This window comes from Carassius auratus, linkage group LG28B, assembly GCF_003368295.1.
Source record: "Carassius auratus strain Wakin linkage group LG28B, ASM336829v1, whole genome shotgun sequence".
In the NCBI taxonomy this organism is placed as follows: Eukaryota; Metazoa; Chordata; class Actinopteri; order Cypriniformes; family Cyprinidae; genus Carassius; species Carassius auratus.
Window position 1 is genome coordinate 7921920 of NC_039293.1, and position 14553 is coordinate 7936472.

Consider the following 14553-nt stretch of genomic DNA (forward strand, 5'->3'; position numbering starts at 1 on the left):
AAATCATACATCACACTGTAAAATGTAATTGCTGAGCTTACTTAAATGATTAAGTAAACTTAACTTACTTTATTACGTTTTTTGATATTACTTAGTTTAACTAAGTAATTCCAACTTTTTCCCCACTCAAAGTGCTTAAACTCAACTTGTTCATTTAGCTCAACTTAAAAGTTTAAGTATTGTGAATTCACCAGATATACAGTAGGTGGCGATAATACTCCAAAGGAGTGAGAGATCATTAATTGGACGAAGAAGAAGAAGACTGCACATGCTAGTTACTTGGTTCAGATAGCAGGTTCATTAATTTGCACGTGGCTGGATAAGAGAATGATAAGGTGAGTCTCATTTTTTATAGTTTAACTGCTACATTTTCATTACAAAATAATAATATATCAATCAAAGTTCATAAACAGTAATATTTTGTTAAAATATTTATATAAAATCGATGGATGACGTTGGATTGCTCTTAGCAATCTAATAATTGGTAATCGTCTCGCTTTAAAGATAAACGTGTTTTAGGTCAACAGACAAGTTTCAGAGGTGGATAGAGTAACACAAACTTAAGTAAAATACAAGTTACTGTGTAAATGATTAGTTGAAGCTATAGTCTTAATAACTACTTGAGTAAAATGTATGCAATGGAAAAGTAACACGTTTATAATTAGTGTTGATGTCGTTTATATATAAACAACGGTTTTCAGATTAGGGATGGACGAGAGAAGCTCTTTACACGTGTAACGTTACTCATACCTGCAATTGAACATTTGAGCATAGTATACATGATTTTTGCCTTGTGTTCTAAAATAAATACAATAATGTGTAAGGTTATATATTCTGTAAGCACGTGTGTCTAAGCGACGTTTTTTTTTTTAAGACTAAAAACTCATTCTGATTTTAAACACCTCACGTGCCTTCAGACCATATACTGACAAATCAGTGATTCGTGAGCCAGTTTAAATCGTCTTTCTCTGTTGTCTTTTCAAACGAATCGACACGAAAACCATTAATTTAATGCCTTAAAATGCAAAAGAATGTTAAATAAGAGGTGCTGCAAAGAAACCAATATTTTATACAAGTTTTTAAAGTGGATGCTAAAAATTGTTTTTACAAATTGCTTGTTATTAATCCATATACTTTGTTAACTCTTAACTTTTTTGCAGAATGTTTCTTTGAAGAGTGCAGTGGACATGCAGTGGAAGTGTAAGTTCTGTGTTTATTTCTGTGAAAAGAGAGCTCTGCTATTGAAGCATTATCGGATTAAACATGGAAGCTACACAAGAACCAACCAAATTCCTTGTCTTCACACAGACTGTTTGTGTTCTTTTAAATCATTCAATGCTCTAAAAGTGCATTTAACAAGAAATCACTCTGAAAATGCAAAACAAACAAGTGGATCAGAACCAGCACCTTTGATATTTCATTGTCCTCTCTGTGAATTTAAAGAACCCTGCACAGAATCCTTGTTTTTCTGCCATTTGCGTCAACATCTGAAAAATTATGAAATGGTTCAGTGCCCATACAAAGACTGCAATTTTGAAAGCAGAATTTATTCCACATTTAATGCTCATAAAAGTAAGCAACACCAGTTTAGCATGCAGAGGAACTTAAAGCCCAACATTTTAGTGGAGTTGCAAAATATTGCTGCCGATTTACAGCAAGATGTTACACAAAGTACAGCTTCTTGCTATGATTCAATTGATTCTACAGAGTTTGGCCAGGATGAATATGAAGAAGGTGACCCAAATCAAAGTCTAGATGATTTACAGAGACAACTAAAGCATAATTTAGGATTGCTTTTCCTTAAGATGCAAACCATTCTGCATATATCTGATGCAGCAGTACAAGAAGTAATACAACAAATTACTCAGATTTTTCTTTTGACAAGGCCACTTTTGAGTAATGGCATTCAACAGATTTTAAATCAACATGAAATCACTTATAGTGATAATGTTTTGAAAGAAATTGTGAAAGTTGTCACAGAAAATAATCTGCTCTTAAAAATGACTGAGTCTGGTGAGCCTCTATCTACCATCAGTAAAAGAGCATCATACTTTGAGAAAGAATTTCCAATAGTTATGCCAATAGAATACAAACTCGACAAAGAATCACAGTCTTTTGCATATGTGCCAATCTTGAACATGTTACAGCTGCTTTTAAACCGATCAGAGGTCCTTGATAAAGTTCTTGCTCCCGATGGAAGTGCATGTGGAATTAGTTCCTACAGAGATGGCACTAACTACTCTGAGAATCCTTTTCTGAAGACAGAAAAATGTAGGATTTTACTTACCCTCTACACTGATGAATTTGAAATTGCCAACCCTCTTGGCACTTCAAAAAAGAAACACAAGATGTTCAGTGTTTACTGGGTCCTTGCCAATCTTCCCTCTAAGTATCTGTCTTCTCTTCATGCAATTCAGTTGGCAATCTTATGCAAAGCTAGTGCAGTGAAACGGTGTGGATATGAAAAAGTCCTACACCCTCTTGTTCAAGATCTGAAAACATTAGAGAAACATGGCGTCTTTGTAGAGCGGTTAGGAGAATGTTTATTGGGAACTGTTCTCTGTGTGTCTGCTGATAACCTTGGTGCCCACTCCTTGGCAGGATTCCAAGAGAGTTTCATTGTGGAACACCCCTGTCGCTTCTGTATGGTGAAGAAGAGCGAAATCCAACAAAGAGAGGTACGGACAGGAGCATTTGAATCCAGGACCAAGCTAAATCACGAAAGGCAAGTTGAGGAAGTTTTAAAAGATCAGAGTTTGGTTTAACAGTATGGTGTGAAAGGTAGTTGTGTCTTCAGAGAGCTAGACTATTTTCACACTATCGGCGGCTTTCCACCTGACCTCATGCATGATCTCTTAGAGGGTGTCATACCCGTTGAAATGGCAATGTGTCTTAATGATTTGATCAACAAAAAGTACATTACTCTTGACTACTTAAACAGAACAATCAAGCAGTTTCCATACAAATTCATGGACAAGACTGATCAGCCTCAAACTATTCCAGTTGCCTTTGCCTCTAGAGGCACAATTGGTGGTAATGGCCATGAAAATTGGGCACTTCTAAGACTTCTTCCACTCATGATTGGATTTGATATCCCAGAGAACGATCCATCATGGGAGATTTTAATGCTTTTGAAAGACATTTTGGAACTGGCGACGTCCTTCAGATTCACTGAGGAAACTATTGATTTCCTTGGGGATAAAATTTCAGAGCATAGAGGTTTGCTTTTAACAGCATTTCCTCATTTTGCATTCCGTCCCAAACACCATTACATTGAGCATTACCCACAACTTATACGAATGTATGGGCCTTTAAGAGATGTCTGGACAATGCGTTTTGAAGGCAAACATAAGTTCTTCAAGCAAATAATTCGTGACACAAAGAATTTCAAAAATGTCCCTCAAACTCTGGCAGTCCGACATCAAAGAATGATGGCGTACCACATGGATTCAATTTCTTTTTTCAAGCCTTCTGTGCAGATGGAAAAAGTTGCAGTTACACTGATTTCATCTTTTCCTGAGAATGTTCAGAATGTTCTTCAGAACAACTTTGGTGCTCAAAGCACTGTCCTTGTTACATCCTCAGTATGCATTAATGGTATTAAGTACTGTCCTGATGTAGTTGTTTCTGTCGGCTCCTGTTCAGGTCTTCCTGATTTCAGGCAAATTGTTAAAATTGTAGTCATCAACACAGATGTTTTGTTTGTGTGCAAAGAACAGACAGCGTGGTACACTGAGCATCTGCGTTCCTATGAATTGTCCAGCCATGTACCACTTGAATGACTTGTTTCCACTGCCAACCTACAAAATACAAGGCAGGATATTTGTTACAATTAAACACTTCATCTTGTGCTGAATGTTGTCTGGGGTCTAATACTGAAAATTGTGGAACGTGTCTAAATCATTTGTTTTCTCAAATTATTTTTTAGGTCCACATGACATAATGGAGACAAGAACTGTTTTAAGAGTGATTGTGACTGACAATGATATACGGAAGGTCACACTTCCTAGCAAACCACAAACCCTGGACTCCCTGATTGAACAGCTTGGGCAGCACCTCGATCTTCCAAACACGTTCTCTCTTCAGTATGAAGACGCTGATTTTAACAATGCACTTGTTAACCTTACTGACATTGCAGATTTACCTGAGAAGCCCACTTTGAAGGTAATCTCTCTTGTGACATCACTTACACCGAGCCAGGCTGACACCGACATTATGTCTGTTACCTCTCAAGAAGAGTCACCTCTTACACGCCAGGATCCATGGCCAGAAACATTTGAAATTCCCAGCTTTTCCATGGATGTGGAATACAGACTGCGCCAGGGAAACCTTTTGTTTATGAGAGATGAGACGTACTTGCAAGTTCCCAGGGACATGAAACATGAAGTACTTGAAAAGCTTGCCGAGGCCATGTACAAATTTAAAGCATATCCCCGTGAAGAAGATTTCAATGATGTTGCATAGGCACTTGTCAAAAAACATCCATGCCTTTTTGAACCAGGCTCCTCCACTGGATGGAACGGATGGAAAAACAGTATAAAGTTTAAAATGGGTAATTACAGGAGCAAACTAAGGAGAGCTGGATACACCGATGTTCTTGTTAATTCAATGAAAAGAGGGAGCCAAGATTCTCCAAGAAATGTCAAGAAACCCAAACGATTCGAGATAAATTTTCTACCCAATATGCCTGCTGGTGAAAATGAAAGCAGCATGGAATCAAAACGATTAGAAATTGTGGAGGAAATGAAGAAACGACATCCAAGTTCTACACTGATAGCACAGTACATGGACATAACTTTTTCGCTAAGAAGAAAAGAGTTGGTTGAAAAGGAGCCTTCAGTAAAAGAGACTTTACAAAGATGGCCAGCACTCTTCAGGGAAAGTCAGGTAATTAAGACACATTTTATCTAGGGCATGTAAAAATGTTTCAAGTCTTAATGTGTTTTTGTTCTCCTTTTCATAGATTATTGCTGAGTTCAACCGGATAACAAGCAAAAACCTCAAGCAAGAATTCTTCTCAGCCCTTGATAAAAATACTTCTCGTTTTCTGGAGATTTTTGAATCCAAGAAAGGCACAGCTGGAAAAAAGCTCTCAGAGTATCTAATACAAATGAAGTCTGCAGTAAGTGTTTTTTGTCAAGTTTAAAGTGATCCGTTCTCACTCTTGATCTTGATGTTTTATGTGTTATTTGTTAGAACCTCACTGATGTCACTGCTCGACGGACAGCAGTTCTCCGTGGTCTTGCAGTCCTTCTTGGAGAAGACACTACAGACTTCTTCAAAACATGTTTTGTAAGTATTCTAATTTAATATCTTTTAAAAAATGCTACAAGAAAGATCTCCCAATTTTTGTGTCAGCATTACGTTTATTTAAGAGATCTTATATAAAGTACATAGAAGATAAATAAAAAAATAGTAAAATATATTCTTTGTTTTCCATAACATTTGATCAAATCTTAAAATGTGGATGAAACTGTTTTCAAAGTATAAAATCTCATATAGAATAGTGTCTTGAATTTTCCAATTCAATTTCAATCCAACTACTCTGCGCAAAGAGGTCTCTATATTTAGCCATTCTTTACCTATGTCCCTTGACAGTTTTAGCAGCATCCCTTCTCCACTCTATCGCCTCACTCTCTGCTGGTATATACGGTTTCAGCAGTAACAACAAAAACAAACTCCTTTCGATGACCAATAATTATTGTTAAATAATAAATTAAACTTTAAAAGGATAGGGAAAGGATCTCATTTTGTTACAAACTTGTATACATTTTTGTTCTGATGAACACGAGGACATTTTGAGGAATGTTTGAAACCAAACCGATCATGGGATGGATGTAACTGTTTTACTAAAAAGATATTGTTATTAAATGTTTCAAAGATGCTTTTGCTGAAAAGGTCCAAATTATCACTGACAATTCCCACTGAAGCCCTGTTACAAATAGTTACTTCCAGAACTAATAACAGCGCCTTAAGCAGTTTAAATTTTTAAAAGGAACATGCACTTGTTTGCGTTTGCAATATAAGAATGTATTTTAATATTGCTTTTCTTTCTTTCTTTCTTAGGATATTGATATTGTCACACCTCAAGTATCAATAGGAATTCTCACTGTGGTGCCAGAGGACAGCCCCATATCTCCACAAGGTTTGCCATTGGAGGTCACTGATACAGCAATCATTTTGGAGGGTCTTATAGCAATGGATGGACTTGAGAATGTTCCACATGCCATGTGTTTTGTTTTTGGACTGATCTATGCTTTAAATATGGAGTACCCTTCACAGCTTAAATACACTTTTGAGTTCATTCAAAGGGTTTTTCTTTCCCTGGGGCACAAATCTCTCAAGCCAAAACTGCAATCACTAAAAAACCTACTGTTTTAATGTTTTTTTTTTTGTTTTTGTTTCTGATTGCAGAAACAAGTCTGGTTACTGTAGGTTTGTTTTTTGCGTGTATGTTTCTGATGGCAGAAACAATACCATGTTACTGTAGGTCTGTTGTAGCATTTTTTAATTTATTTTTAATCAGTCACCTGCCAACCTGGATACAAAACAAAAACTCCAGTCACTAAAAGCTTTGTAGTCAAGAATTTGTTCAATATATTTTTAATTGCAGAAACCAATTGGTCTATTGTTGCCTTCTGGGTGTTGTATCCAGATTGATGGGTGACTGATTAAAAATCTTAATACCTGCAACTTAACCTTGATGTTTTTATCTGTTTTTGTTTTATGCTTCTGATGGCAGAAAAAGACCATGTGATTGTAGGTCTGTTGTTGCACTTTTGCAATGTTGTTGATGGATGACTGATTAAAACAAATCTGTTTTATTTAAAATCTTAAGTGTTTGCAGAAACAAAATCAAAAACAAAACTCTAATTGCTGCATAAATTGGATGTTTTGGTCAAGGTGTGTTCTTTGTGTTTCTGATGGCAGAAACAAGACTGTGTTGCATTAGGTCTGTTGTTTAATTTTTTTGGTATAGTTTTAATCGGACACCTTCCAACCTGAATGCAAAACCAAAACTTTTAGTCAAGATGTTGGTTAGTAATAACAAAGATTTCGTATTGTGTCTGTTGCATTTAGGGTGTTGTATCCAGGTTGATGGGTGACAAATCCCTATACCCACAACAAAAATGTTTTAATCGGTTATCTGTGTGTTTGCAGTAACACAAATGTTTTATTGTAGGGTTGATTAATTGGTTCTTTTAATCACTCACCATCAACCCTTTTTTGCTTTAAAAAACAATTTTGTACACTGTTACATTAAAATGAATGTTTTGACAACGTTTTTTGCTTTAATCGTTTTTGTTAGTTGAGCTTACTTAAAAATGTGAGGCAATCGGTTTCCTTAAATTTACTAGTAAAGTGAACACTAATAATAAGTTAACTCAACTAATGCTTTTGAGTCACCAGTACTTAATTGTACTTGATGTTTAAGTTTAGTCTACAAATACTATTTAGTTTTGCCAACTTAAAATGAATACTATACTTTACTTAATGAATAAGTTTAGTTTACAAATACTATTTAGTTTTGCCAACTTAAAAGTAATACATTAGTTTACTTATAAATTTAAGGCAATCGGTTTCCTCACTTTTTTAAGTTAACTCAACTTATTACATTTTACAGTGCATACATAACTTGTATAAAAAAATAAAAAAAAAATAAAAAAAAAACGAAAGCTACAGGGTTGGGTTTAATCAGTCAAATTTAAGACTTTCTAGACCTTTTTATGACTATTAGGATTTTAATTTACAGTTGCAATCAAAACTAGAATTAAAAGTTAGTGAACTAACTTTAATGTTGGCTTGGCCATCTTGGCCATGGGGCAAAAGAGCCACAGTACTTGTGTGCCCAACATTCTTGAGTTGCCCTGCTGCAAAAAAATAAAATAATAATACCATAAAAAAATACACCTGCAACAGTCTTTTTCCATGGTCCCTTGCTTTTTTCTTTTTTAATAAAAAGCCTAGGCTATGAGAACAGCTACGCCAGGGTTGTCTAGTTGAATGTGAAATAAGTCATGCAAAAACCATAATCTCCTAAATACCATTCAATTTAATCTTATTTTAATAGTACTGACAACATATTTTAAGTTATCACACATTATTGAAAAATTAAAGAAGGGACACTATATATAGTATACTTCGGCGAGTCAAGAGCTAAACAAAAAGTCCTGTTTCATTACAAAATACTGTAACTTTTATAAACTTTATACTATCACCACAACATTTTAATTACTATTTATTATAAAATAAATATTTCATAAAACTGAAACTTAAATATATTATTTCTATAGGCTATACAAAACAGAAAAGAAAAAAGACTAAATAATAAGGCTGAATAAGCTGATCTATAGCATGTTAAATGGTGGTTGCCTGTCTATGAATGGTACACCCCAACCACTAAGCTCACAGAAGTGGTTTGACCCAAGTCCTCAGCAGCCAATGACATTGACCTCTTCAAACTGATTTTTAAGGTGTACTTCAGTGTATTTCACGTGAAATACATGTTAAATACCCGCTGATTTTTCACTTGTAAACAACACTATTTAACACGTTAAATAATATTGGATATAACATTGGAGTAATATAGTATTTTAAGAAGCTCTTTAAAAAATATATAAATGACTTTACCATGTTGTGCAGCGCCGATAAATAAATAATATTAAATACGTGTTGTCTACTCATGAAATACACGTATTCAACGTGTTGTTGACGCGTTAAAATTCACGTGTATTTGACCCTGTTGGCCTTCCATACACATTAGATATAATGAAGGAGACGTGAAAAAGGACATCGCTTTGTTTTGATATGGATTACTTTATCACAGAATATTTGTTCGGGAGCACTTGTTTAGTTTAAAAGTAGACATGTCAAGCTTTCTATAGATATATCTCTCATGTCTCTTCGTTGAGTATTCATGGAGTTACAGTTCATTTTAATGACGTGTTTGTAAATGAAGATCAGCGCAGACCAAGGCTGCAGACAGCACACCTTGTTTGTTATCTTTATTTTATAAGTGCCCAAAGTTTTGTTGTTATTATGTTTGTATCCAAAAAAAAGTAGACCCTTTACAGAGACACGTTAAAATTCACGTGTATTTGACCCTCTTGGCCTTCCACACGAGATGTGAAAAAAGGACATTGCGTTGTTTTGATATGGATTACTTTATCACAGAAAATTTGTTTGGCAGCACTTGTTTGGTTTAAAAGTAGACATGTCAAGCTTTCTATAGATATATCTCTGTCTCTTCGTTGAGTATTCATGGAGTTACAAGTTACTTTTTTCCCCTCGATGTCAAATGATATTTCGTTTTGCACGGCTCAACAAACACCTGGATTTTGCTCTTGTTTTGTTCTGATGAGTGGATTGTGTGCATTAATATTTTAATCTGAAAGGCTGTGAATTCTCTATTTAGACTTGTTCAGAGAAATACATCGCGAGCTCACGGACATTTGGCTGCCGCGAATATATCATGTTTTAACAGTTCAGAAACATCTGAATTCAGCTATTGGTGTGTTCTAACGGGGTTCTGCCCAGAAATCAAGTATTCATAAGCTGTATCAGGCTGTCAAATTATATTTCATTTTGCACACATAAACAGTTCAAAAACACCTGAATTCTGCTATTGTGTTTATGGTGGTTTCTAATGGGTGGATTAGTGCAATTCGCTGTGATATTATTTTTGGAAGCGCTTAAAAATGCGGATGAAGCGCTCATTTCTCTCTCGTCTTTCTCGCTGTTCTTTAGGCCAGAGACATAATTTATAAATGAGATCTGACCCGGTAATAATAACATATGTTGGTTTAGCTTGTCAGTGTGAATGAAATGTGTAGCCTATTTATTTGTCCGATCTCGCCCCGAAACGCGGCTGTCATGTGGACTTAAAGTGTTCAGAGAAATAAATCGCGAGCTCGCGGACATTTGGCTGCCGCGAATATATCATGTTATTACTTTAAACAGTTCAGAAACATCTGAATTTAGCTCTTGGTGTGTTCTAACGTGTGGATTGCGTGCAATCGCCGTTTTAAAAGGTCTTAAATAAGAATGAATTCGCTCGTTGTGAGCTCCGTGGAGACAGCCTGAGATGAGCAGCCGTGATTCTTCTCTCGTCTTTCTGACTGCTCTCTGCCCAGAAATCAATTATTAATGAGCCCTAACCCCTGTAATAATCAGATATGTTGGTTTAGCTTGTCAGTTTGAAAGAAATTGTATTATTTACTTGTATTTTTAACGGTTTAAAAGTGAAACGAAACCCGACTCCTCCCCTAAATCTCATTGCAACTGTAGGGGCGCAATTTTTCTCAGACAATGTAAGTCTATGGGTAATGTATTTTGACATTTAAAAATTAATTAAAAAAAACTTTAACTTTAAGTCTGATCAGTCTGAAAAGATATAGCAACCAGCACCGCTCTATCCCGCAGGTGTCTGCCGAGTTTGGGGCTTGTGGCTTTAAAGCCCTAGGAGGAGTAGCGTTCAGAATTTCTGTCAGAAAAATAATAATAAGAAAAAGAAGAAGTTTAAATAGCATAACAGTATGTTGGCTCAAACCCCCTCAGAGACTGCAGTACTTTACAAATACAAGCCTTTCTGAAGATCCAGGATAAAATAAAAATTGCATCTATAACAGTTCACTGGCATATTAAAAGTGATATTGTCAATATATAAATGTAATACTTTTGAGTAATACAATTTTTTTATAATACTGCTATGTCATAATTATTCAACCCCTATTCAACATTGCTGTTTTTAAATCACTTATTTGCATGGTGGGGAATAAAACAGTCTCAAAACACAATTAAGCCTTTAGAAACTCTATTAAAAACAGAATTAGCTTGAGCTGTTACACATACAGTCTGGCCCATGCATGTATTGAAGTTGAGTAGCAAAAATGTCAACAGAGATCTCACAAAAGCTAAACAGAATAAATATCGTAGTACTTTAGAAAGGCTAAGGCTATATGAAGATTTCCAAGACATTGAAAGTTCCTAGAGACACAGCTCTCAGCCGTATTCCCTAAGTTTAAAGTGTGTTTTACCAGAAAACCTTTGAGGGTGTTGAAGAAAAAGCACAATATCATAAAACGTTTTATCAGAGCAACTGAGAAAAACCTGCAATGTACAGCCAAAGACTTGCAAGACCGATGAAAGGAGGAAAACCATTTCAAAGCATTGTGTAAGAAGAACACTAGACAAGTATTGCCTTCATGTTGAGACATCTTGTAGAATACCACTCTTGATCAAGAAGAACAAAAGGCAGACTTGAACTGATAAAATTTATTTGTGTAGACCTGTGGAGCTCTGGAGGAATGTTATATGGAGTGATGTGACCAAACTGCAACTTTTTGGACCCATGGATCAGCGGTATGTTTGCTGCAAAACAGGCCAAGCTCATAAGCAGAAGAACACCATCTCCATCCTCAAACTTGGAGGTGGATCAGTCCTGTTATGGGGTTTCTTTACTGTAGAAGGAAGTGGAAATCAGGACTGTATGAAGGAAATCATGGATTCTTTGAAGTATCAGGCCATTTTGACAAGAATTGTGATTCCTTTGGTGCAAAGACTGAAGCTGATGATCAATGGACTTTCCTGCAGGACAGTCATCCCAAAGTACACATCCAAATCTACTACTGCTTGGTTCAGGGATCAGTCATAGAATGTACTTGAGTGACCTGTTCAGTCTCCAGGCTTAATTCTCATTTCAAATATCTGGTTGAATTTGAAGAAAGCAGTGGCAATGTGACAACCAAAGATTATCAGTGATCTGGAATCTTTTTCATGCGAGGAATGGGTCAAGACTGTAGTAGAGAGGTGACAGAAGCTTCTAAACACTTACAGACAGCGTTTATTGGTGATTTTAAAGAATAAAAGATTCTGCACAAAGGGGGTTGAATAATTTTGAACATGAATGTTTAGAGCCAGTTTGAATTTTATCATGATTCATCAATGTTCCATTCTCAGAATCACTCAGAAGTGTATTAACAAACTTTCTCTAATACTTTACTGATGCATTTGTTGAATTGATTTCATAAAATGTTGTTCACCGCAGCAAAATGTCTTTCTTGCAGGTCAAGGGGGTTGAATAATTTTGAACACAACTGTATGACCTACACGAATTACGCTTCAGTCATTAAAATTCCTTTCAAAAGACTTTTTTTTATTATTGACTCATTGAAAGTAACAAGTTTTATTAAAGAGTTATTCTATCATTTCTTAAGATTAAGAAACTGAAGCCTTCGCCTTCTTTTTCTTGAGTATCAAGAACACAGGAACACTTAACAATTGTAACATTGTAAAGTAACATTGTAAAGTAACATTGTAGGAAAAATATTTATTTTATGGCATTACTTTCCAAAATAACAAGTGTTATTGGTGTTAGGTCACAGTATTCAACACCCACAGGCAGGGCCGTAGCTGGGGTCAGCGGGGACCCGGTGAAGGTTGTACCAGTGGGCCCTGTTTGAAATGGTTTAATTTGTATGTTCGTTCATTTTTATTTATTTTTGCTATTTACACAGTGTTTAAGTTTTTTTCAAGTTTGTAGGTGTCCAGGTACAGAAACCGAACAATTAAATGTAAAATAGCACTGGATAGTCTTCGATGTAAAAAATAAATATACAAACAAACCTACATTTATTCATTCACCTTCAGCATTCATCACATTATTACAGCTTATTTGCTATTCCTTCTAAAATGGTTATAAAATATGACAAGAATTTAGAGTTAAACTATGTCAGAAAAAAATTGTCTTGATAATGTCATAACTTTGATAGAAATGTATTTAATAGATTCAATCAAAACTACAGACAACTGTTAGTATGACGATATTTACAACTATAAATACTTTGTTGAACAATTACCAAGCAATGCTTCATTTTGTTCAGACTGTGGTGTGAAAAAAACACATAAGCAATGCATGGTGCTTTATAAGGTGCTGAATAATTTTTGTTCCCAATTTTTTTTTTATATATATATATATATATATATATATATATATATATATATATATATATATATATATATATATATATATATATATATATATATATATACACATATCTATACATTTCACTAGTAGTTCACTGTATGAAGATTCTTTGGGAATAATATGTCACAGTTTGCTTATACTCACTTACATAAATGTATTAGTGTCCTGTACATACTAGTAAAATATGTATATCAAAAATTATATCTGGAGTCTGGATAAATTTTGGTTTGACTGTGCATAAATTCTTTTTAAAACTACAAAGTAATGCAGTCAAGAGCAGTGAGTGATTTTTCTTGGATTAACATTACAGCAGCCAGTAGCTTAATTAGGCACGGTCACTCTAAGAGATGATGAACGCATCTTTTTCCTCAACTGTTTACTTTCACTTAAGAAATAACTGACATATAACTGAAAAAATAAGTTTTTTCTAGCATTCTTTCCAAGGCGGGTATTTTGACATATTTTGTATGTATTTGTCGGCACAAGAGCAAAAAGAAGCAAATTCGGTAAACAAGAGTTTTGAGACTCCTTTTTCTGCGTGAGCCCTGAACACCTGAACACCTGAACACCGTGGTACTGAATTGGGCTCTTTCACATCCTTCTAATTGTTCAAAACTGTGATTAGTATTTGTTGGTTCATGTGCAGGAGGGACTGTCTGTGATACGCGGCTCTCTCTCCGCACCGAACACAGGGCGCGAGTAACTTAATCAGCTAACGTTACTCAGCTCAGCTTTTCCACAACTTGTGTTTGGATGCTTGATACCGATTGTTAGCGACGGGCTTGAGCCAGCTACTAAACACACCATCTTCGAGCCATAGATCTTTAAGGGACATTTTTGAAAGTCCTTCTTACAAGTCTGTATGCTGCCACATGGACCTTGTAGTTCGGGAACGCTGCGATACCAGTGTGATACCACCCAGATTCCTCATACAGAACTACAACAGGCGAAACAAATGAATGCCATTGCCGCTGCGAGATTATTTTGATGGAAGACGAATTTAATGGACTAGCATATCAATTTAAGACGTGGAAAAATGTTTTTTATGACCTTGTATGGAAAATCTGGACGTTTTTATGACTTTTTATGCCCTTAAATTCTTATTGTTAAATTTATGACTTTTTATGGCCCTGCGCTAGACTTATACTTGGCCACCAACTCACACATTGGCGAGTAAAATCTGAGAATTTATTAGCCATTGGCTAATATTAGACATCATTTAGTCGCCAGAATGAAGATTTAGTTGCATATGAGAGTGATTTACTCGTAACGTAGAGGGTTACTATGTAGTAAACAAACCCGCATGCCTCTGCCATTCATTCATTCACACAGAGCATACAGGATTCATATTTCAACCAACTTTTGCGACTAAACATTTACAGATACTGGTCCATATGGAGATTTGATTTTATTAATGTATGCTAACTTGGACAAATTCTGTGACTGTCCATATTAAAATGTAAGTTTCATTTTCATGACTGGATTTTGAGATTCCGTCTGCGTTTTCTGCTTTGTGGAAATCATAGCACTGTATGCGTCAAGAACCGGGTTTGAACGAGACCTCGGTA

General features: G+C 35.4%; 2 protein-coding genes across 5 annotated transcripts in view; one reads left to right on the plus strand and one right to left on the minus strand.

Annotated features, from left to right (window-relative positions):
• Positions 1-14553, minus strand: part of LOC113067413 (zinc finger protein 708-like) — a 28197-nt gene that overhangs the window by 2458 nt on the left and 11186 nt on the right. Inside the window, exon 1 of one of the 4 annotated variants that reach the window (XM_026239812.1) lies at positions 2288-2602. The exons of the other annotated variants lie outside the window; for them this stretch is intronic. The gene's annotated coding sequence lies outside the window, so the exon portion shown is untranslated. Of the gene's footprint in view, positions 1-2287; positions 2603-14553 lie in introns of those variants that run through there. 4 annotated transcript variants of the gene reach the window in all.
• Positions 41-7282, plus strand: LOC113067445 (uncharacterized). The gene is made up of 6 exons (XM_026239867.1): positions 41-335; positions 1161-1200; positions 3929-4887; positions 4964-5122; positions 5197-5292; positions 6067-7282. The coding sequence occupies exons 3-6, from the start codon at positions 4549-4551 to the stop codon at positions 6379-6381; spliced, it is 909 nt and encodes a 302-aa protein (XP_026095652.1). The 5' UTR covers positions 41-335; positions 1161-1200; positions 3929-4548; the 3' UTR covers positions 6382-7282.

Coding starts and splice junctions, on each gene's coding strand:
- LOC113067445 (XM_026239867.1), top strand. CDS start 4,549: ATGGGTAATTACAGGAGCAAACTAAGGAGAGCTGGATACACCGATGTT. Junction 4,888..4,963: donor CACTCTTCAGGGAAAGTCAG/GTAATTAAGACA, acceptor TCCTTTTCATAG/ATTATTGCTGAGTTCAACCG. Junction 5,293..6,066: donor ACTTCTTCAAAACATGTTTT/GTAAGTATTCTA, acceptor TTTCTTTCTTAG/GATATTGATATTGTCACACC.